The 24,316-nt window shown below is 37.0% G+C and overlaps 1 protein-coding gene across 1 annotated transcript in view; it reads left to right on the top strand.

Annotated features, from left to right (window-relative positions):
- CDC42BPA (CDC42 binding protein kinase alpha) overlaps positions 1–24,316 on the top strand; it is a 304,553-nt gene that overhangs the window by 211,840 nt on the left and 68,397 nt on the right. Inside the window, 3 exon segments of the mRNA XM_005690541.3 lie at positions 2,776–3,023; positions 8,887–8,992; positions 21,701–21,825. Of these exon segments, the coding sequence (XP_005690598.2) occupies positions 2,776–3,023; positions 8,887–8,992; positions 21,701–21,825 (479 nt within the window).

Below are 24,316 nucleotides of genomic sequence, written 5' to 3'. Positions count from 1 at the left end.
ACTCCTTTTCAACATCATACTGTATGTCCTAGCTAGTGCAGTAAGACAAGAAAATAAAATAAAAAAGGTATCCAGATTGAGAAGGATGACATAAAACTATCTCGGTTAACAGATGATATGATTGTCTACGTAGAGAATCAAAGAAATTAACAAAAATCTCCTGGAACTAATAAGGCATTTATAGCAAGGTTGCAGGTACAAGATTAATATGCAAAGGTTGGTCACTTCTTTATATACTAACCATGAATAATGGAATTTGAAATTTAAAACTGAATTCTATTCGTATTAGCACCTACAAAAATGAAATACTGAAATATAAGTGTAACAAAATATGCTTAAGATCTGTATGGGGAAAACTATAAAGCTCTAATGAAATAAATCAAAGAAGAACTACATAAATGAAGAGATATTCCATGTTCATGGACAGGAAGATTCAGTATTATCAAGATGTCAGTTCTTCCTGCTTTCAATTATAGATTTATTGCAACGTAAGTCAAAATTTCAGCAAGTTCTTTTGTGGATATCAACCAATTAAGCCTGAAGCTTCAATGGAGAGGCAAAAGACCCCAAATAGCCAACACAATAGTGAAGGAAAAGAGCACAGTTGAAATATTGACTTCAAGATTTAAATCAAGCTGCAGTAATCAAGACAGTATGGTATTGACAAGAAAATATATAGGTACAGCATCTATGAAAAGTTCAGTCGCTCAGTTGTGTCTGACTCTTTGTGACCCCATGAAATGCAGCACGCCAGACCACCCTGTTCATTACCAACTGCTGGAGTCTACCCAAACCCATGTCAATTGAGTTGGTGATGCCATCCAACTGTCTCATCCTCTGTCGCCCCCTTCTCCTCCTACCCTCAATCTTTCCCAGCATCAGAGTCTTTTCAAATGAGTCAGCTCTTCGCATCAGGTGGCCAAAGTATTGGAGTTTCAGCTTCAACATCCGTCCTTCCAATGAACACCCAGGACTGATCTCCTTTAGGATGGACTGGTTGGATCTCCTTGCAGTCCAAGGGACTCTCAAGAGTCTTCTCCAACACCACAGTTCAAAAGCATCAATTCTTCTGCACTCAGCTTTCTTTACAGTCCAACTCTCACATCCATACATGACCACTGGGAAAACCATAGCCTTGACTAGACAGACCTTTGTGGACAAAGTAAACAAAGGCAATGCAACGGAGGAAAGATGTTCTTTTTAACAAATGGTTTAGAACAACCAGACGGCGCATACCAAAAAAAAAAAAAAAATCTATAAATAGAACTTACACCCTTCACAAAAATTCACTTAAAATAGATCACAGACTTAGATGTGAAACATAAAATTATTAACACTCCTCAGTCAGTCAGTTCATTTGCTCAGTCGTGTCTGACTGTTAGCGACCCCATGGACTGCAGCATGTCAGGCCTCTCTGTCTATCACCAACTCCCGAAGCTTGCTCACACTCATGTCCATTGAGTTGGTGATGCCATCCAACCATCTTTGTTTTTCTCTTCTCCTCCTGCCTTCAATTTTTCTCAACATCAGGGTCTTTTCTAATGAGTCAGCTCTTCACATCAGGTGGCCCAAGTATTGAAGCTTCAGCATCAGTCCTTCCAATGAATATTCAGGGTTGATTTCCTTTAGGATTGACTGGTTGGATCTCCTTACAATCTAGAGAACTCTCAAGAGTCTTCTCCCACACCACAGTTCAAAAGCGTCAGTCCTTCAGTGCTGCGTCTTCTTTATGGTCCCCCTCCTATCATCTTGCTGTAGCTTCTCTTTTGCCTTTGGACGTGGGGTATCTTTTTTTGGTGGGTCCAACATTCTCCTGTTGATGGTTGTTGAGCAGCTAATTGCGATTTTGGTGTTCTGTCAGGAAGATGAGTGCATGTCCTTCTACTCCGGGATATGTCCCTACCCTTAATACAGACTTCAAAAAAAGAATGCACTACCCTCTAGATTTTGATTCCTTGTTGTCACTAAGTATAATCTCAAAGGTTCTTTGGATTCTAAAAGTTTTATTGTGGATCATCTGGGAAAGTTGCATATAACAAAATAGAAAAGGTACAAAACTCAGGAAATCTTATAGTCATAACCTTTGACTGTATGCTTCTGCTTACCTTCAGCACTACTTGGAAGAGCCGTTGGACTTTACATTTTCCTTTCTCTTTGATACCAAGAGTATATTTCAACCTAATTTCTAAAAAAGATGGCTGTCAACCAAATTTCTCCTTCTTACTACCCTACCTAAATGCAAAGAATTGTGTCATTTTTTTCCTAGAATGGCTACAGAGATGTTAGATTGGACCTTTGTCATTTCTCCTTGGACTATTGCAGAATCCTTTTCCCGGTTCTTTTTGTGCATTCTAGCTCTACCACCTCTCCCCCAGTTTACTCTGTTAAAGACACAAAAGTGTTTATAACATTTTATTAGTTTCACATCAGAAACAGGATGCAGTTAGATTTTTCCCTAGCATACACAAACAATGTTATATATAAATTAGAAATTTAAATGTAAAACAAATGATTATATAAGTACCATTAGAAATATAGATAAATATTTAATCCTGGTGTGAAGGAGACTAGAATACAACAATAAAGGAATACACACGTAGAAAAATATTAGTAACATATGGCAGACGAAAGTTAACAGCCTTAATAAAGTATTAGTCTATACAATAATATGCAAAAGTAATATTCGTTTCCATGAACAGTCCTTTGTATTATAGTTATTATTTGATATTTTATTATTCTTACAAATTAACTAATCTTGTATTATTACTTCTATAGCAAAAACAAATTAGTTATTCACCAGGAGTATGCAGCATAGAACATCAGCAAGAAATAACCAAACTAAAGACTGATTTGGAAAAGAAAAGTATCTTTTATGAAGAAGAATTGTCCAAGAGAGAAGGAATACATGCAAATGAAATTAAAAATCTGAAGAAAGAACTACATGATTCAGAAGGCCAACAACTTGCTCTCAACAAAGAAATTATGATTTTGAAAGACAAATTGGAAAAAAACAGGAGAGAGAGGTAAGAAGTTATTTACTCCTCTAATAATTATTTGTTGAATACCTGTTTGGTGTCAAGGATTGAAGTAACATAGGCAGTAAATACAGTCTAGTCCTCAAGAAGAGCAAAGTCAAGATTGGTAAATAGAAGATTATATTACAGCATCATAGGAAAGCAAATGGGAAGTATAGGAACACTTATAGAAGAGACACAAAAGGTGACTTTGCTGCTTGGGTTTTTTTTTTTGTTGTTGTTTATTTCTTTTTTTTTCAAATGTTTCTTTGGTGTGTCTGGGTTTTTTGTTTTTTTGTGGGTTTTTTTTGTATTTTTTTTAATTTTTTTAAATTTTAAAATCTTTAATTCTTACATGCATTCCCAAATGAACAAAAATTATTTCTGAGTTCAGACCAAGGATATAAGAAATAGATAGCTGTGGAAGAGTGTCCAGGCAACGTTTAGTAGAATTTGCCAAGATCTATAGGAAAAGGGTAGCAATGACTCATTTAGAAAATGAAAGGTGTTCATTATGGTGGAGGCGTAAAAATAAAGATGAGTGTTAAGAAATGAAACTGGAAAGGAAAATAGAGGCAAGATCATGAAGGAATGTAAGGAATTTAGACTTTATCCTAAAACTAGTGGAGAAAAATATCATGATTATATTTTCGAAAGATCACTCTTATTACTGTGTAGATTAAAAGAAGCAGACTGTAGACAGGAATCTATCCATGAGAGATGAGGTGCCGGGACCTTAGGTATGACAGCGAAGATGGAGAAAGGCGTATGAACTCAGAAAGTCTACTGAGAAGACAGAACCTGGAGGACATAATGACCAGATATGAGAAATGAGAAGCAGAAGAAATTATCAGTGATACTCAAGTTTCTAGGTTTTAGGGAACTAAATGTATGTTATTGTCATTCTCAACTTATATTGGCAGCTTGAGTTTGGTCCATTCATTCAACCAGTTTTTTTCGAACCTGCTGTGTGAAAGCACTGTTATAGCCCCTGGGGACATAGCAGTGAACAGACAAAAATTCTCTGTCCTTATGGAGCTTTCCTTTAGTTATGGTGAAAGACTATAAATAAAATATAAACAAAATAAGTAAAATACAGAATATGTTAGATAATTATTAAGTCCAAGAACAAAAAGTAAGGCAGAGGATGGGAACTGTGAAGCATTAGGGTGAGAATTAAATTGTACACACACATACACATGATAGCCGGGAAAAATTATACTGAGAAGGTGATTTCTCAGTAAGGACCAAAGAAAGTGGGTCCTTACATATGTATGAGAAGAGCATTTTACATTAAGAACAAGTCTGTTGAGATGGTAAAAAGATCAGTGGTTGCAGGGGTTGGAAGGAGAATATGCAGGGTACAGAGGATTTCTCGGACAGTGAAACTATATGTCACTATACAACCTAATATAAATTGTACAGTTTTAGTAATAATGATGTGTCTAATGTAGATCCATTAATAGTAACAAACACACCACTCTGAGTATATGGGCAATCTCTGTACTTTCCTTTCAGTATTGCTATGAACTTAAAACCACTCGAAAAAACAAAGTCTATTAAAATAATAATACTAAAAACGAGGCCAATGTAGATAAAACAGAGTTAAGGGGAAAGAATAGTGAGAGATGTGTATGAGAGGTAATGGGGGCCAGATCATGTAAGGTTTTATAAGTCATTTTCAGTGACTTACAATTACTTACTCACAGTAAAACCATGGCAGGCTTCTCTTGTGACTCAGCTGGTAAAGAATCTGCCTGCAATGTGAGAGACCTGGGTTCAGTCCCTGGTTGGGAAGATCCTCTGGAGAAGGGAAAGGCTACCGACTCCAGTATCCTGGCCTGGAGAATTCCATGGATCGTGTAGTCCATGGGGTCGCAAAGAGTCAGACACGACTAAGCGACTTTCACTTACACTTTCAAAACGCATGTACAGCCGTGGTGGACTCATGTCAATGTATGGCAAAACCAATACAGTATTGTAAAATAAAGTTTAAAAAAAAAAAACAAAACATGGCAGGGAAGCATTGCAGGATAGTGAGTGGAAAATGGACAAAAACTGACTTAAAAGGGTTGCTCTGATGACTAGTTTAAGAAAAGTCTGAACTAGATAAGGGAAGAGGCAAGGAAGCCATTTAGAAGGCTATTGCAGTAATCTAGGCAAAAGATGAAGGTGGCTTGAGCCTAGGTTGGTGGCAGAAAAGGTAAAGATAATGATAGTTGCTAATAGACTAGATATGGATAAGAGAGAAAGAAGAAAAATCAAGGGTGATACTACAGTTTGGGGCCTTAGCAATTAAGAGAATATAGTTACCATTTAGAGAGGAAGACTACAAAAGAAGTAAGTTTGGGATGAGAATATCAGAAGCTCATTTTATACAAATTATGTGTGAGATGCTTTTTAGACATACAGGTGGAAATGTCTAATAGGTCTTCATATAAACAAGTCTGGATTTCAGGGCTGGAAATAAATCCTGGGGGTATCTATCACTCCCACGATATCAAAAGGGGTGAGACTATATGAGATCACTTAGTGAATGAATATGGATGAAAAAGAAGTCCTCGGACTGTACCCTGGAGCTCCAATCTTTAGAAGCTGGGAAATGAGGAAGAAACAGCAAAGTAGATAAGAAAGAGCCAGGAAGAATGATAGGAAGAAGGCCAGGCAAGTTTGGTGCCCAGATTTGACGTTAGGATAAATGTGTATCAAATCTGTCTACATGTCAAATTAGATGAGGTCTGAATCAAATATGAAGGTCATTGGTGACTTTGATAAGAACAATTTCAGTGGCCAAAAAACCCCTAATGGATCTGAAGACTTAAAGGAGAGTGTTTAGAGACAGGGTATAGATAACACTGTTATTATTGGAAGTCTTTCATTGCAAGAACAAGAAGTAGTGAAAACTGAAATAATAATAGGAGGAGAAATTTATCTCAAAAATAACACCATGCTTGTAATCTGGTAGAAAGTACCCAGTAGATGGTTCAGACAGAGAGGGAAAAAGTGTACTTGAGCAGGCACATAAGCAAAGAGGTTGACCTTAGCTATGTTTTTTCCTATAGTAAGAGAAGAGTAAGTCAAATATATGGTTATAGGGCAAGGAAGGTGGGGTTGGTGGTAACTTGATTATCTGTTATTAGGGTTGGGCATGTTGAATTGGAGGTGCTTAGGAGACAATTTTGAGGAGATATCAAGTCGACAATTTGAAACCCAGAAAAGCTTCCAACGTAGTGGTGGTTTAGTCGCTAAGTCGTGTCCAACTCTTGCAAACCCATGAACTGTAGCCTGCTAGGCTCCTTTGTCCATGGGATTCTCCAGGCAAGAATACTGGAGTGGGTTGCCATTTCCTTCTCCAATGTAGACTGAAGTAGTTTAATTAGTTCTAATTCATCTCCAATGTAGATTGAGATGTAAATTCAGCATAATAGATGACAATTGAAATCAGGTAATATAATAGATGCTGTAGCTCAGGAAGAACGTGTAAAGAAAAGTTGAGCACCTGAGACAGAATACCTGAGAGTATTGGCATTTATGTGCAGGAAAGAGGGGATGGCGGGGGCTCACAAAGACAGCTATAAAGTCAAAATGTAGGCAGAAATCAGGAGAGTGGGCATCCCAGGAGCCAGGAGAAGACTGCATTTCAGGAGAGGGAACTGGGGACAGTGTCAAAGGTAGCCAGTAGATTGGATATAATAACAGTTGGAACAATAGGTTTGAGACAGCATTTTTTTTTTGGTGATGACAGCAGAAGCCAGATTTTGGCACAGGGAGGAAAAATTAGGCAAGAAGTTAAGTGAATATGGCAGTCTCTCAAGATTTCAGGGTGGTTGCCAGTGAACAGGAAGACCAGGAAAGTGGCTAAGTTGGTAAAGAATCTGCCTGCAATGCAAGGGACTGCCTGCAAAGCAGGAGACCTGGGTTCACTCCCCAGGTTGGGAAGATCCCCTGGAGAAGGAAATGGCAACCCACTCTAGTATTCTTGCCTGGGAAATTCCATGGATGGAGGAGTCTGGTGGGTTACAGTCCATGCAATTGCAAGAGTCAGACACAACTGAGCGACTAAACCACCGCCATCCATAGTAGACCCTCAGCACATTGGCTCAGACAGTAAAGAATCTGCCTGCAATGCAGTAAATGCGAGTTCGATCCCTGGATCAGGAAGATTCCCTGGAGAAAGGACTGGTAACCTGCTCTAGTATTCTTGCTTGGAGAATTCCATGGACAGAGGAGCCTGGTTGGCTACAGTCCATGGGATCTAAAAGAGTTGGATATGACTGAGTAACACTTTCACTTTCTTTTTTGTTTAAGTATGGCAGAGACTTATGTTTAATGCTAATAGGAAAAAACAAAAATGGTTTCATATAGAAAAAATGTTTTTGGCTGTGCTGGGTCTTCATTGCTGTGCAGACTTTTCTCTAGTTGCGGTGAGCAGAAGATACTCTCTAGTTGCAATGCGAGGGTTTCTCCTTGCAGTGGCTTCTCTTGTTGCCAAGGACAGACTCTAGAGCCTTTGGACTTCAGTAGTTGCAGCATGTGGGTCCAGTAGCTGTGGCTTCCAGGTTCCAGAGCACAGGCTCAGTAGTTGTGGTGCATGGGCTCAGTTGCTCTGAGGCATGTGGGATCTTCCCAGACCAGAAATCAAATCTATGTCTCATGCATTGGCAGGCATATTCTTTATCACTGAGCCTCCAGGGAAGCCCTTTATAGAAATTTTACTCAATTTACTTTCATCCACTTATATTTCTGAAAGAATGCATCTTTGTAGTTTTTCATATTTTTTTAAGTTGTTGTTTTTGTTGCTTCTGAATCTAGAAAGATTCTAAACATAACTGAATTTCACAGTTTGATTGTAGATAATAAAGTAACACATTTGCTTGGACACAAAATGTTTATTTTCCTAGAAGTTAATAATTTAATTATAATTTAATTTATATTCAATAATTTAGTGATAAAGGGATTTTTAAGATTACATTTTTAAATCAACCATTATTTATGTTCTTTGTTGACTTGGAAGCAATTATAGAATTATCCAGAACTTCACTTTGAAATTTATTTGCTGCTAACCAACTTTCTCCATCAAACTGCAGTAGAGATAAGGCTCTTCTCTACACTTCAATTCAGTATTCAAAAACTGATTCCCCTGTCTCCCTTGCTGCTGCTGCTACTAAGTCACTTCAGTCGTGTCCGACTCTGTGTGACCCCATAGACAGAAGCCCACCAGGCTCCCCCATCCCTGGGATTCTCCAGGCAAGAACACTGGAGTGGGTTGCCATTTCCTTCCCCAATGCATGAAAGTGAAAGGGAGGTTTTTAAAAAGTTAGTTAGAATTGTGTTTACCTCTAAGGGTTAATCAGTTCTGTCCCCCAGAACTAAACAAGTTTTATAACACTTAATGTGTTATATGTATATACATGTAGATTGGTAGGTACGTAGGGAATAAGGAAAGAAGGAATTAGGGAAGGATGGCCTGAGTGTGTTGAGAGAACTGTTGGTAGTATAATTCGAGTTTTCTTGAATTTTCTATGCAATCTAGACCCGAGTGTAGAATCATATTGTGGTCCCTGTATCCTCCTTTTCCCCTTGCTTCCTTATGTTCCCATACTTCCTAGCATATACACAGACAAATAAGGTGAGCATAATCAGGATGTCTTCCTCAGATTTTCAAATGAACAACAAAATAAATGTTATTAAGCAGACAAATCTATTTATTAATTAAAAGGAAATGATTGAGATTTCTTCATTTTAAGGGAAAGGATCGGGATTTGGAGCAATTGAGATATAGTGGTTTTTCAGCATAGAGCATATGATACAATACCATTATTTTAGTTTTAATTCAACTCCTTTTTTTCTTGCATATTTTGAATTGTGTTAGTCAAAGTGAAAGGGAAGAATTTGAAAATGAATTCAAGCAACAGTATGAACGAGAAAAAGTGTTACTAACTGAAGAAAATAAAAAACTGACAAGTGAGCTTGATAAGGTGAGTGATTCAATCTCATTTATGTTTATTGACACATGCTAGATATTCAATACTGCCATAGTAGTTGTAGATATAATTTTATATTTGATATACTTTTTTTTTTAATATTTCTCCTTATATCAAAGATTGCTTCTGTGAAAAGCCAATGTTTCATTTTACCAATCTTTACAGGAGTCTTCTGGAGAAAGGACTTGGCTCACCTTGTCTTGTTCTTCATCCCAGTATTTTTTGAGCCCTTGTTCTTTGTTTTACTTTCCATCTCTTTTACTCATTTCTTTCAAATTCATCACTTACAGTGTCACGGCTAGCTAAGTTAGGGCCTGCCTTTGGCAAGTACAGGAACAATTAAGCCAAACTAGAGAAATTTTGACAATTCTGATCCTATTCATGATGGAGAACTGATAATAGCTAGAAATAATACCATTGGTATGTAAGAAGCCAAAGAAACCAACTCTGTCTAAAACCTATAGCACAAACAAAGGGCTGAACCATAGACTAAACCTAGATTACAACTAGATTTATGAACAAAATTTCAGATACTTAAAGGAATCTTTTTCCATTTAGTATCTCAGATTTCTTAAATTGCCATCATTCTGCATTTCTTGTGTGATTTGTTAACATCTGAGAAATCCTAATGTTAATCTGCAATTTTAATGGTTGTACTTACTTATAAATAAGGTTTGGATAATTGTCCTTTATAATGAGTTCTAATATTTTCCAAAGTATTATGTTTAATTAGTCATTTCAACAACAGATTGAAAGACAATGGCTAAATAATCACACAAAAAAAGAAACTTCATTCTATCTTAATTTCCAACATATTCCATGTTTATTTTCGTTTCTCTCACTATTTTTCCCATGATTATTCAACTTTGTAAGCCTTTAAAAATGACTTTGCTTGTTTGGTTGCAAGCCACTTGAGAAAGAACTCTGTTAGTTTATTTTGTGCTTGCAAAGCTGATGCATACAAACACTGGAAAATGACCAAATACTAAGTAGTATAAGTTATTTTAGACTATGAATATGGTGTGAACATTATTGAAAAGCTGTTAGTTATTTCCACTAAAATAAAACTAATAACGCTTCCCTGGTGGTTCAGTGGATAAGAATCCACCTGCCAACGCAGGCGACACAGGTTCGATCCCTGGTCCAGAAAGATTCCACATGCTGTGGAGCAGCTAGGTGTGTGCACCACAGCTAACGAGCCCACGTTCTAGAGTCCGTGAGTCACAACTGCTGAAGCCTGTTTGCTCTAGGGTCGCCAAGTCACAGTTACTGAAGCCCGTGCACTTACAACCCCAGCTCCACAACTAGAGAAGTCACTGCAATGTGAAGCCTGCACACCACACGGAGAGAACCCCCGTTCCCCACAACTAGAGAAAGCCTGCACACAGCAACGAAGACACAGTGCAACCAAAAGTAAAATATCTTAAAAACTAGTATTATTTAAACTTTATCCAAATAAGTCACATAATTGTTATTGAATGGACTTGTATCATATGACTGCAAAATTGAGCATCATTTTTGTCTACAAGACAGAATTTTAAGATTCTGTTAAGAGTTATCTTGAGGTAAGAAATATAATTAAAGTCTAGAAGGCTGCTTCATATAGAATTTCTAAGCAAATTACCTAGTAAAAGATGGTATTATAGTTGAAGAAAAATTGACTTGTGATATAATCAGATTGAGTACAGATCAAATTTTGTATTCACCCCTTGGCTTTATTTCATGATTAACCATAATGTTCTGGTGAGCTTACCAGAAACACATCTTTAGAAATAATTTTTAAACAATGCTCTTGATTTTGATGAGATCTGAAAGATAAAAACCTATCTCCTAATTTTATAAAAAATAGAACATTATCTTGTCTTGCTAAATTGAAAGATATGAAAGAGAATTTGAGTAGAACTTTGACAGCAAATCATAATGGTTGGAGAGCATTCAATGACAAATGATAACAAGGAAATATTTGTTCCTTGAGAATTAGGGGAGGATCTGGGTCTCCTGTTTGAACCTCTTCTCTATTTTTGCTCCTTGTATTTAGTTTTATTTGTCTTTCTGCTTCTTACTCAGCCCACTGCATATTTTCACTTTCTTTCAATTTATTTATTTTTTGTTTGTTTGATTACATTGAATATTTTCTCCAAGAGAAATAACCAAAGAATACCTTTGCCATCGCTACACCAGCTGTCCCAGCTGGAAGATAACCGAATTCCTTCTCACCCAACTTCAGATATAGAAACCAAAGAGCAATTAGTGTGTTAATTTTGAAACTTGGATAACTAGTAGATTCTCACAGTCAGGCTTTTTAACTTCAAAAATAAAAATTAAGTAGAAAAAACCTTATTGATATTTTCAGAAGTCTGTATTCAAAGTTTCTATTAAAGGTAACTTATTACAAGTAAAATCGCCATCTGTGCCAAGCAGTGGAAGTAAATGGTTTCCAGTGAGAAAAGATGATCATTTGTATCTTGTTTTTAAATAATTAGTTTGAGTAAAATCAAACTTATACAAAGTATGGGAAATATTCAGCATAGAAGTTACCTATGATTTCATCAACCTGAAGCAGCTATTTTACTTCTATATGTTCCTTTCCAGGTTCTGTTGGTTGGTACACATATTATTACATAATTTCAGTCATATATACATTATATTTTCTAATCTGCCTTTTCGCTTAAAACATGAGCACTCTTCCATATCCTATGTAGTCTTATAATTATCATAAACCAAATATGTCAGTTCACAAATAGTAAAATCTTATTCTCAAATATGCAAAATGAGCCAATACTTAGGTAAAGTTTACTTTTTACCCTCCTAATTTACTTTATATAAATCATTTAATCCTCACAATAAATCTTTCAGGTATACCCTATTTTTCTTAGCATTTTACAGATACTGAGGCAAAAGGGAGGTTAAGCTACTCTACTAATCTCACAACTAGGGGATGGCAGAATGGGATTAGAACACAGGTAGTCTGGCTCCAGAGCCCATGCTTTTGTTTAGTAAGAATGAAAAAATTAGCGTTTTCTGACAAATACTAAACAAATCTATTTGAGACTACGTGTAACTATTGTAACATGACAGTGCAAAAATCTGTATTTCCTCCTCTTCTTGCAAATCTCCAGCTGAAACCCCAACCACAAATCATTTGGATGGGCTGTCAAAAGCAATGGCGATCAAAAAATGATGTGTTATGGGAATTAGTGAAGACACTACATCTGCAAAATCATTCTCAAAAACAGCTGGTATACCTCTGGGTATGTTAACATCAAGAGATTGATGCATCCTCTCCAAGAAAAAAAAAAAGTTTCATAGTGGACACAGTTATCAAAAATAGTAATTTCAGAGTTTCCAGAGTAAACTGCTACTGCTAAGTCACTTCAGTCATGTCTGACTCTGTGCAACCCCATAGACAGAAGCCCACCAGGCTCCCCCATCCCTGGGATTCTCCAGGCAAGAACACTGGAGTGGGTTGCCATTTCCTTCTCCAATGCAAGAAAGTGAAAAGTGAAAGTGAAGTCGCTCAGTTGTGTCCGACCCTCAGCAACCCCATGGACTGCAGCCTTCCAGGCTCTTCCGTCCATGGGATTCTCCAGGCAAGAGCACTGGAGTGGCGTGCCAAGGAAGACAAATGCAAAACATTGCTGAGTTAAATTAAAGAATGTCTAAACAAATGGAGAGAGATACTGTGTATTGTTAGGACTGCAGTTCTCTAATCTGTAGATTCAAGGAAGTCCCTATAAAGATTATATAGGCTTTTTTGTTAGAAGTGACAAGCTTATTCTTAAATGTATATGGGTATACAAAAAGATCAAAAATATTTCACGGAGTGGGTATAATAGTTGAAGAGTTTATACTACCAAAGTTTGAAACTTACTTTAAATCTACAGTAATCAAAAGATTACTAAAGGAAATCAACTCTGAATATTCATTGGAAGGACTGATGTTGAAACTGAAGCTCCAATACTTTGGCCACCTGCTGCAAAGAGCCAACCAGTTGGAAAAGACCCTGATGCTGTAAAGGACTGAGGGCAGGAGGAGAAGGGGACGACAGAGGATGAGATGGTTGGATGACATCACTGACTCAATGGACATGAGTTTGAGCAAGCTCTGGGTGATGGTGAAGGACAGGGAAGCCTGGTGTGCTGCTGTCCATGGGGTCGCAAAGAGTCAGACACAACTGAGCAACTGAACAACAACCTTGATATAACGAAAGAGAGTCGAGTCCAAAAATAAGATGTCATATTTATAGTTGATTGATTTTCAGCAAAAGTGCCAAGAAAATTAAATGGGGGAAAAAATAAATGTGAGACATGATACTATAAAACTCCTGGAAGAGAACATAGGAAAAATATTCTATGATGTAAATCATAGCAGTAGTTTCTTAGGTCTGTCTCCCAAAGCAATAGAAATAAAAGCAAAAATAAGCAAATGGTACCTAATTAAACTTAAACGCTTTTGCACAGCAAAGAAGACCATAAATAAAATGAAAAGACAACTTGTGGACTGGGAAAGAAATATTTGCAAATGATGCAACCAGCAAGGGCTTAATTTCCAAAATATGCAAACAGCTCAGATAACTCAATAACAAAAACAAACCCAATCAAAAAATGGTCAGAAGACCTAAACAGACATTTCTCCATAGAAAATGTTACACATGAAAAGATGCCCAACACTGCCAATTATTAGAGAAAATGCAAGTGAAAACTACAGTGAGATACCACCTCACACCAGTCAGAATGACCATCAAAGAGTCTACAAAGAATAAATGCTGGAGAGTATGTGGTGAAAGGGGACCTTCCTACAGTGTTAGAGGGAATGTAGACAGTTGCAGGCACTATGGGAAACAGGATGGAGGCTTCTTAAAAAACTAAAAATAGAATTAGCATACAATCCAGCAATCCCACTCCTGAACATACATCTGGAGAAACTCAAATTTGAAAAGGTAATGTACCTCCGTGTTCATAGCAGTGCTATTCACAGTAGCCAAGATATGGAAGCAACCTAAATGTCCATCAACAAATGAATAGTTAAAGAAGATGTGGTATATATTGATATATATGAAATTGAATACTTTGTTGTTCTTTAGCCACTAAGTCCTGTTCAGCTCTTTGCAACCCCATGGACTGCAGCATGCCAGGCTTCTCTATTCTCTGCTATCTCGCAGAGTTTGCTCACATTTAAGTCCATTGAATTGGTGATACTATTTAACCATCTCATCCTCTGCCACCTGCTTCCCCTCTTGCCCTCAATCTTTCCCAGCATCAGGGTCTTTTCCAGTGAGTTGGCTCTTCGTATCATATGACCAAAGTATTGGAGCTTCAGTTTCAACATCAGTCCTTACAATGAATATTCAGGGTTGATTTCCTTTAGGATTAACTGGTTTGATCTTGCAGTCCAAGGGACTCTTGAGAGTCTTCTCTAGTAGCACAATTCAAAAGCATCACTTCTTCAGTGCTCAGTCTTCTTTATGGGCCAACTTTCACATCTGTACATGACTACTGGAAAAACCATAGCTTTAACTATATGGATCTTTGTCAGCAAGGTGATGTCTCTGCTTTTTAATATGCTGTCTAGGTTAGTCATAACCTTCCTTCCAAGGAGCAAGCATCTTTTAACTTCATGGCTGCAGTCACTGTCCACAATGAAATTGGAGCCCAAGAAAATAAAATATGTCACTATTTCTACTTTTTCCCCTTCTGTTTGCCATGCAGTGATAGGACCAGAGGCCATAATCTTAGTTTTTTCCTGTTGAGTTTCAAGCCAGGTTTTTCACTCTCCTCTTTCAGCCTCATAAGAGTCTGTTTAGTTCCTCTTCACTTTGTGCTATTAGAGTGGTATCATCTGCATATCTGAGGTTGTTGATATTTCTCCCAGCAGTCTTGATTCCAGCTTGTGATTCATCCAGCCTGGCATTTTGTGTGATGTACGATGCAGAGAAGTACATATGTAAGCTGTGCATAAATAAGGGTGACAATATATAGGCTTTTACTCCTTTTCCAATTTGGAACCAGTGTGTTGTGCCATGTCTAGCTCTAACTGTTGCTTCCTGATGCACATACAGGTGTCTCAAGAGACAGGTAAGGTGGTCTGTTACACCCATCTCTCTAAGAATTTCCCACAGTCTGTTGTGATCCACACAGTCACAGGCTTTAGAGTAATCAATGAAACAGAAGTAGATATTTTTCTGAAATTCACCTGCTTTTTTTGTGATCCAGTGAATGTCAGCAGTTTGATGTCTAGTTCCTCTGCCTCTTCAAAACTCAGCTTATACATCTGAAAGTTCTTGGTTCACATACTGCTGAAGGATTTTGCAAATTACCTTGCTAGCATAGGAAATGAGTGCCATTGTATGGTGGTTTGAACATTCTTTGGCATTGCCTTCCTTTGGGATTGGTATGAAAACTGACCTTTTCCAATCCTGTGGCCATTGCCGAGTTTTCCAAATGTGATGACATATTGAGTGCAGCACTTTAACAGCATCATTTTTAAGGATTTTAAATAGCTCACTGGAATTCCATCACCTGCACCAGCTTTGTTCATAATAATGCTTTCTAAGGCCCACTTGACTTCACACTCCAGGATGTCTGGCTGGTGTTTCCTATGACCAGTGTGTTCTCTTGGAAGAATTCTGTTAGCCTTTGCCCTGCTTCATTTTGTACTCTAAGGCTAAACTTGCCAGTTACTGCAGGTATCTCTTGACTTCCTACTTTTGCATTCTAATCTCCTGATGAATAGGGCATCTTTTTTTTTTTTTTTTTTTTGGTGTGAGTTCTAGGAGGTCTTCTAGGTCTTCATAGAATTGTTCAACTTCAGCTTCTTTGGCATTGGTTGTAGGGGCATAGAATTGGATTACTGTGATGTTGAATGCTTTGCCTTGAGACTGCACCCGAGTACTCCATTTTGGACTCTTGCTGATTATGAGGGCTACTCCATTTCTTCTATGGGATTCTTGCCCACAGGAGTAGATATAATGTTCATCTTAATTAAATTCACCCATTCCTGTTCATTTTAGTTCACTGATTGTTAAGCTATCCATGTTCAGTCTTGCCATCTCCTACTTGACTATGTTCAATTTACCTTGATTTACAGACCTAACATTACAGGTTTCTATCTAATATTGTTCTTTACAGCATTGGGCTTTAATTTCACCAGCAGACACATTCACAGCTGAGCATTGTTCCTACTTTGGCACACCCATTTCATTCTTTCTGGACCTATTAGTAATTACCCTACATCTTTTTGCCTTTTCATACTGTTCATGGGGTTCTCCAGGCACGAATACTGGAGTGGTTTGCCATTCCTCCTCCAGTGGACCATGTTTTGACAAAACTCTTCATTATACCCATCTTGGGTGGCCCTGCACAGCACGGCTCATAGCTTCTTTGAGCTATGCAAACCCCTTCACCACAACAAGGCTGTGATCCATGAAAGGGAGTGGAATACTACTCAGCCATTAGAAAATTTGTAAATAAGTTCATTTGTATCATTTTTTAAGATTCCATATATAATTGGCATCATATGATATTTGCCTTTCTCTGTCTTACTTCACTTAGTGTTCATCTTTAAGTCCATCCATGTTGTAGCAGATGACATTATTTCATTCTTTTTTCCTGAAATATTACTCAGCCATTAAACAGAATGGAATAATGTCATTTGCCACAACATGAATGAACTTAGAGATTATGTACTAAGTGAAGTTAAGTTATACAGAGAAAGATAAACATCATTTAATATCACTTATATGTGGAATCTTAAAAAATGATACAAATGAGCTTATTTATGAAACAGAAAGTGACTCATAGACATTGAAAGCAAACTTAGGGTTACCAAAGGGAAAAGGACAAAGGGAGGGATAAATTTGGAATTGGGGATTAACAGATACAAACTACTATATATAAAATATATAAACAGCAAGATTCTACTGTACAGGACAGGGAATATCAATATCTTGTAATAAGCTACAATGGAATGAAATATGGAAAGGTTCTCGCTCTATAGATAGATATAGATTTATCTGAGTCATATTGCTGATGTGATTTCATCAGAAACTACATAAAACTATTTAAAAAAAAAAACAACCAATAAGAGATTATATATACATACACACCCTTATATACATACACTCAGATAATCACGCACATGTATTATGTATAAAAATGTTTACTGTGAGGAATTGGCTCACTTGTTTATAATTGTTGTTTAGTTGCTAAGTTGTGTTCCAAGATCTGCAGTTTGTAAGCTGGAGAGACAGTTTAGTCCAAGTCCAAAGGGCTTAAGAACCAAGATAACCAGTGATGTAATTCTAGTCCAAAAGCTAGTGAAGGCTCCAAACCCAGGAAGAGCCAGTGTTTCAGTAAGAAACCAAAGACAAGTGAAAGCAGCTTGAAGGCAATCAGGCAGGAGGGGTTCCCTCTTACTCACTAGAGTCAGCCTTTTTTTCTTTTCAGGCCTTCAACTGATTGAATAGGGTCCACTCACATTAGGAAGGGTAATCTGCTTTATTCAGTCAATTGATTCAAATGTTAATCTCACCCAGAGACACCTTCAGAGATACCAGCAGAATGTGTAAGCAGATGTCTAGGCACCCTGTGACCTCGTCAAGTTGACATAAATTTAACCATCCCATGGCCTCTCATCTTCACAAACCTGTTAATAATTCTTCTAGGATAAATTCACCTCCTTCAAACTGAGTAATCAAAAATAAACTAGCACAGTATCTCTACAAACATACCAGAAAGGGAGAAAGGAATAGTGATAGCTAATGGCAGAGTGAGACCATTTATTGGAAAAATGTAGCCATGAAGTAAAAATTATATGCAAATATTTTATCATGGATTTTTAAACACTTAATAAAGCAAGAAGTTTTGCTTCTACGACAGATTAGCCTACATCATACCTTCCATTACCACCTCACCAAGAACTATAAAGCTGGATGGATTAAAAAAAAATTTTTTTTAATACAGTAGGAATACTGCCTACAGTATTCATCTGCAATAAGGTGTTGGGAAAATAGGAAGGCAGCCTAGACTTTACTGACCCAGATCCTACAGAAAGGAGTAGAACTGAGAGATGAGCCCAGCATTCAGTGCCACTTTTCCTCTTGAGGATTTGCTGATACGAAAGCTATCGCTGAGAATCCAGGAAGTTGAGCACAGTATTCCACAGTATTATCACAAGTTTGGAGAGATTAAAAACTAGATATCAGTACAGGATCCTTGATAATCAATTCAAGCTTTCAATTAAGGTCATTGAAAAGACTCCATTTTCTTCATAAGCATGAACCAAAAAGAGATGAGCCCACTCAGTGACTGAAACCCAGCCTTTAAGTAATTCAGTCCTTCATCTGTCTTTGTTTAGTTGCCTGCCAGAAGTATAAGTAAACGCTCTCTGGAGGAAGATATTATATAGAGTCTCAGATTATCTTTAAAATTTTCATTCAGTGTGCATGGCATGCAATAAGAAATTACAGTGCATACCAAGAAAAACAACCTAATAAAACCAAGACATAAAAATAAACAGCAACCAAATACTAAGTCAGAAAATAAAAAATGAGAGGAAAACCAGTCAAACAGACCTACACAGTTCCCAGTATTGGAATTTCCTCAATTGAATTCTAGCATAACTGTATGGTATATTCAAGAAAATAGAAGACATGTAGAATTTCACCAGACACCTGGAACCTTTACAAAGAAGTCAAATAAATCTTTAAGAGTAAAACATAAAATAATTGAAACACCTAACAGAAAATTTTAACAGTAGATCAGAAAGGAGCAAAGAAAGGAAAGGGTAAATAAACTTTCCATGCTGAAGTAAAGATATATCAATACATTTTAAAGCACAGAAATATATAAAAGAGGTATATATCGAGACATAGGGGATGTGATGACAAAATTTGACAGAAAATATTTGCTTTCCCAGGAGGAGAGGCGAACGATCGTGGCAGAAGCAATATTTGCAAAGTTAATAGCCCACCATTTTCTAAAACCTATGAGAAATATTTAGCTACAAATTTAAGAAATGTCACAGACCCTAAAGGGAAATTAAATCCCTATCAGGCACACTACAGAAGAATTGCAAAAACCAGCAACTAAACCTAGACACCAAAAGCCTCTTGATGAAAGTGAAAGAGGAGAGTGAAAAAGTTGGCTTAAAGCTCAACATTCAGAAAACGAAGATCATGGCATCTGGTCCCATCACTTCATGGCAAATAGATGGGGAAACAGTGTCAGACTTTACTTTTTTGGGCTCCAGAATCACTGTAGATGGTGACTGCAGCCATGAAATTAAAAGACGCTTATTCCTTGGAAGAAAAGTTATGACCAACCTAGATAGCATGTTGAAAAGCAGAGACATTACTTTGCCAACAAAGGTCCATCTAGTCAAGGCTATGGTTTTTCCACTGGTCATGTATGGATGTGAGAGTTGAACTGTGAAGAAAGCTGAGCGCCGAAGAATTGATGCTTTGGAACTGTGGTATTGGAGAAGACTCTTGAGAGTCCCTTGGACTGCAAGGAGATCCAACCAGTCCATTCTAAAGGAGATCAGTCCTGGAATTTCTTTGGAAGGAATGATGCTAAAGTTGAAACTCCAGTACTTTGGCCACCTCATGTGAAGACCTGACTCATTGGAAAAGACTCTGATGCTGGGAGGGATTGTGGGCAGGAGGAGAAGGGGACGACCAAGGATGAGATGGCTGAATGGAATCACTGACTCGATGGACGTGAGTCTGAGTGAACTCCGGGAGTTGGTGATGGACAGGGAGGCCTGGCGTGCTGTGATTCATGGGGTCGCAAAGAGTCGGACATGACTGAGTGACTGAACTGAACTGAAAACCTAGACAACATATTAAAAAGCAGAGACATAATAACTTTGCCGACAAAGGTCTGTATAGTAAAAGCTATGGTTTTTCCAGTAGTCATGTACAGATGTGAGAGTTGAACCATATAGAAGGCTGATTGATGAAGAACTGATGCTTTTGAACTGTGGTGCTGGAGAAGACTCTTGAGAGTCCCTGGACAGTAAGGAGATCCTTACAGTCAATCCTAAAGGAAATTAACCCTCAATATTCATTGGAAGGACTGATGCTGAAGCTGGAGCTCAAATACTTTGGCCACTTGATGTGAAGAGCCAACTCATTGGAAAAGACCCTGATGCTGAGAAAGATTGAAGGCAGGAGGAGAAGGGGACAACAGAGGATGAGATGGTTGGATGGCATCATTGACTCAATGGGCATGAGTTTGAGCAAACTCCAGGAGATAGTAAAGGACCAGGAAGCGTGGGATGCTGCAGTCCATGGGGTTGCAAAGAGTCGGACATGACTGAGCAGCTGAACAACAACAAAGCAACCAAAGAAAATCCAAGAAGCAGCCAGAGAAGAAAGACATGTTATATTCAAAGGAGCAACAGCTAAACTTAAAGCTGTCTTTCCAGCAGGAAAGAAGCAGAACCCAGAAATAAAGGAATGCTGAAGGAAAATAACTGCCAATCTGAAATATTTTATACAGCAGAAAATGTCTTTCAAAAATGAAGGCAAAAATTCAGAGTATAGAAAACTCTACAGGACAAACAACCTACTTTTTTCAACAAATAAATTACATGAAAATTTAAAGTGTTGGAAGGGAGCCGCCGTGTCCTAAGTGTGTTCCTCTAGCACTCAGATGTTGAAACCTCGTCACCAATGTAGTGCTATTTGGAGACAAAGCCTTTGGGAGATGATTAGGCAATCAGGGTAGAGCCCTTATGAATAGGATGAGTGCTCTTAAACAAGAGACCCCACAGAACTCCCTCATCCAACGGCCATCTATGAATCAGGAAGTGGGCCCTTGCCAGACACTGAATCTGCTGGTGCCTTGATCTTGGACCTCCCAGCCCCCAGAACTGGGAGAAATAAATGGTTCTTGTTTAAGCCCCTCAGACTATGGTATTCTGTTAACAGCTGCCCAAGAGGAGTACTCCAGAACCTGTGAGTAAGAGAGGCTTAAAAGACAGAGCAACCATTATGTTGTGTGTACTTATTGGTATGATTCAATTTAACAGACTGTTAAGTCTTTTGATATCTTGAGACAACTGGAAATTTGAACAGTGACTACCTATATGATGATATAAGAAAGTTTGTTAAATATAATAATGATATTGTGGCTATGAATATAGAGCCGTATTTTCTAGAGATACACCAGAAATATATATGGATAAAACTATATGATGTCTGATATTTGCTGCAGAATAATACTGGAGGAGGGGGTAAGAAGACAGGTGTACAAATGAAATAAGATTGACATTGTGGTGATAACTGTTGAAGTTGCTAATGAGGGGTTCATGGGGATTTGTTTATACTATTCTGTTCATTTTTGTATATGCTTGAAACTCCTTGTAAGGTTTTTTTTTTTTTTTCAAGATAACATAGAGATATTTTAAAACAAAAAAACTGAGAGATATTGTTACCAGCAGAATTGGGGAGTTCTTCCTGGCAAATGGAAAATGTTCACAAAGGGAACCAATTAATATAGGGAGTGAAGGGAAAGCAAAGGCAGGAGAATTCAGAGTACTTGATGTTTCCAAATTCAGTGACCAGAGGGTGCATCACAATAGGAAATCAGGAAGATGAGCATTTTTGACTTATGAGATTTAACAAGAGGCATCTGAGGCATCTTGAATTCCTGTTCCTAAAAGTCACACTTCTTTAAGCATCTTGGCACTGCCTTTCAGCTTACCGCTTTGTGTGAGAACTTAAGTGCACGTAACCAGCAGTTAGAAGAAGAGGTCAAAGATCTGGCAGATAAGAAGGAATCGGTTGCGCATTGGGAGGCTCAGATCACAGAAATAATTCAGTGGTGAGTACTCTTTAAATGTGTTTTGTGGCTGATTTTTGGCCATATAGTCAAATTGGTATGAATTCCAGGAGGAATATTTATTATTAGTCTGTGTTTCTTCTGTGTTTTCTGTTTTTTCTGCTTTTCCTTAACTTTGTCGGATATTCTGTATCAGCTTTTACAGTTTCATTAGAAGCTGATATTTCTTTCTAAGAAAGAAAATATTATTCTCTCTGAAGAGAGTTAGTTAGTCCTTACAGAACTGAAGAAACTCGTTTGCTAGCCATCAATATTCCTAAGACCAAAATTCCCGTATTTGTGATTATTTTAGGAAACAGAAAGCCCGGAGAAAATTTTAGAAGCTAAAGATGTTATGCTTTCACCTTTTTCATAATTAAAACAGACTAATTCACATCTGGCATTTTAAAGACATTAAATGCTTACAGTTAGTTTTATCAACTGTTCTTTTAGCCCACAGGATTTAATTTGGGATAATTAACTTAGTGACTTTCATATTAATTAACTCATTAAATGATTGTTCTGGTATTTGTAAAAGTCTGTGTATTTTTATAATATTTAAAGTTGAATCCAATAGGGATTATATTTTCTAATGAAAATAGGTAGCTTAACTTTTTATGCTTTTTAACTTTATAACTTTTTCAGCATATTATTGATGTTTTATTTACATAAACAACAACTGATTTCTTCATATATATATAGACCAAGAATTTGGTGAGAATTTTAGTTTATCATGCTCTTATTTTGGTACTCTAGGCATTTTTTCCCTACTTACACTAGATTAATACTGTCCTTAAATGAAATCGTAAGTGAATAAATACTGTCTTTTAAAATAATCTTACCCAGTTGACTCATGTATTTTGATACTGATTTATCTGTAGAACCCTTATGTTAACTCAGCTTTAGCTTATGAATGTGACTATTCACTGCATATCTGAAGGAAAATGCCCAAATTGTGAAGTTTGGTTGTGTTCCAAATAGTACAGTTAATGGTTCTTTAATATTTAATTGATATCCTTGTCATAAAATGCAGTTTGAAGCAAAATCGCTATAATCTTTAGCCTTGCTTATATATCAAACATTATGACTCTTCATTTGTGACTCCATCATTATGTAATCAAATTTGTAACTAAGATGTTAGTGAAAATGACTTTATAGAAGACAAAACTGATTTAGCCAAAGCCTGCAATCCTAGACCACTGATCCTTTCAAGTGATTACATGATGGATTGAGATGGAATGGGAAGTGGTTCCAGTAAAGGAAAGAAGCTATAATTATGGACTGTCTGGAAAAGGTTAGTAGAAAGGATGAAGATGAAATATTTCTGCATATTTCACATTCAAATGAAATATGCAGAAAAAATCAAGAATACAGGAAGTCAATCTGCATTAAAGCTGTTATTTAGTTGGACTAATACATTAGATAACAAATTATTAAATATCTAATAGGCTAAAAGTAAAAGATAAACTCTGTTCTCAGGGTTCTCAACTATTTGGAAGTTGACTATGATATACTTTGCAAGCTTATAAAGGTTAAAAGTCTCAAGCTGTTTCTGGTTTTTTAATCTGGTGTATTAAAAAATGCTCACACAAGATTTTGGAAATTTGTCGTATGCAGAATTGTAAATATTTCCATTGGTCAAGTTAACATTTTAAAAATAAAACAAACACGCTGTATATAAGACTTCATTTCAATGCATTTCTGATGGTCCTCTTACTCTGCTCCCTCTGCCTTTTCCTATGAAATATCTCTTTCATATGAAAAAAAAATTTAAACCTTTTAGGGCAAAGAGACCTTGTTTGTCACCTTGTATTGGAACAGGGACCTTTCTTCTCACCCTAGATTCATCAGAAGACTTCATTCTTTCTCTTTGAAATGATCCTACAAAAAGGCGTTGAAGTGACAGACTGGCCCGTAAAATTCATTTTTCATATGTATCTCTTGAAAGTTTGGGGAAAATTGAACAAATGGAGAAGACATTGTGGAAGAAGGATCTATAGGACTTAAATATAAATGAAGGGCAAGAAATGAGGAGGAATTAGTATTTCTGAAATTCTGAGTTGGAGAGATTAAGAAAAATGGTGATATCATTGAAGTGGGAAAGGTCAGGAGAAGAAACAACTTTGGGGGAGAATGATATCAGTTTTAGTTGTTCTTTTGTTTGTTGGTGAGCCTGAGGTCATTCTCAGATATCTGGAGTGGAGATTTCCAGTATGCTTTAGAAGAAAGATGACTTATAGGTTAAGATTAGACATATGAATTTAGGAATTTAATTTCTAGTAAATAAGGCCATTGAGGTAGAGTTTGTTTTGAGTGGAAAAGAAAGATAACGGTGAGTGTGTACAGTATTAATAGAAGGAGAGAAGACTAGTATAAAATAACCAGGAAAATGTTTTAATAATCAGGAAAGGATTTCAGTAATGAAACATTTATTTTTGTTTAAATTCACTCATATTATTTGAAACACTCCTCATTCATCAATTTTCATTCATGT

The sequence above is a fragment of the Capra hircus genome, chromosome 16 (genome assembly GCF_001704415.2).
Source record: "Capra hircus breed San Clemente chromosome 16, ASM170441v1, whole genome shotgun sequence".
Lineage (NCBI taxonomy): Eukaryota > Metazoa > Chordata > Mammalia > Artiodactyla > Bovidae > Capra > Capra hircus.
This window is presented reverse-complemented; position numbering and strand designations above follow the sequence as displayed.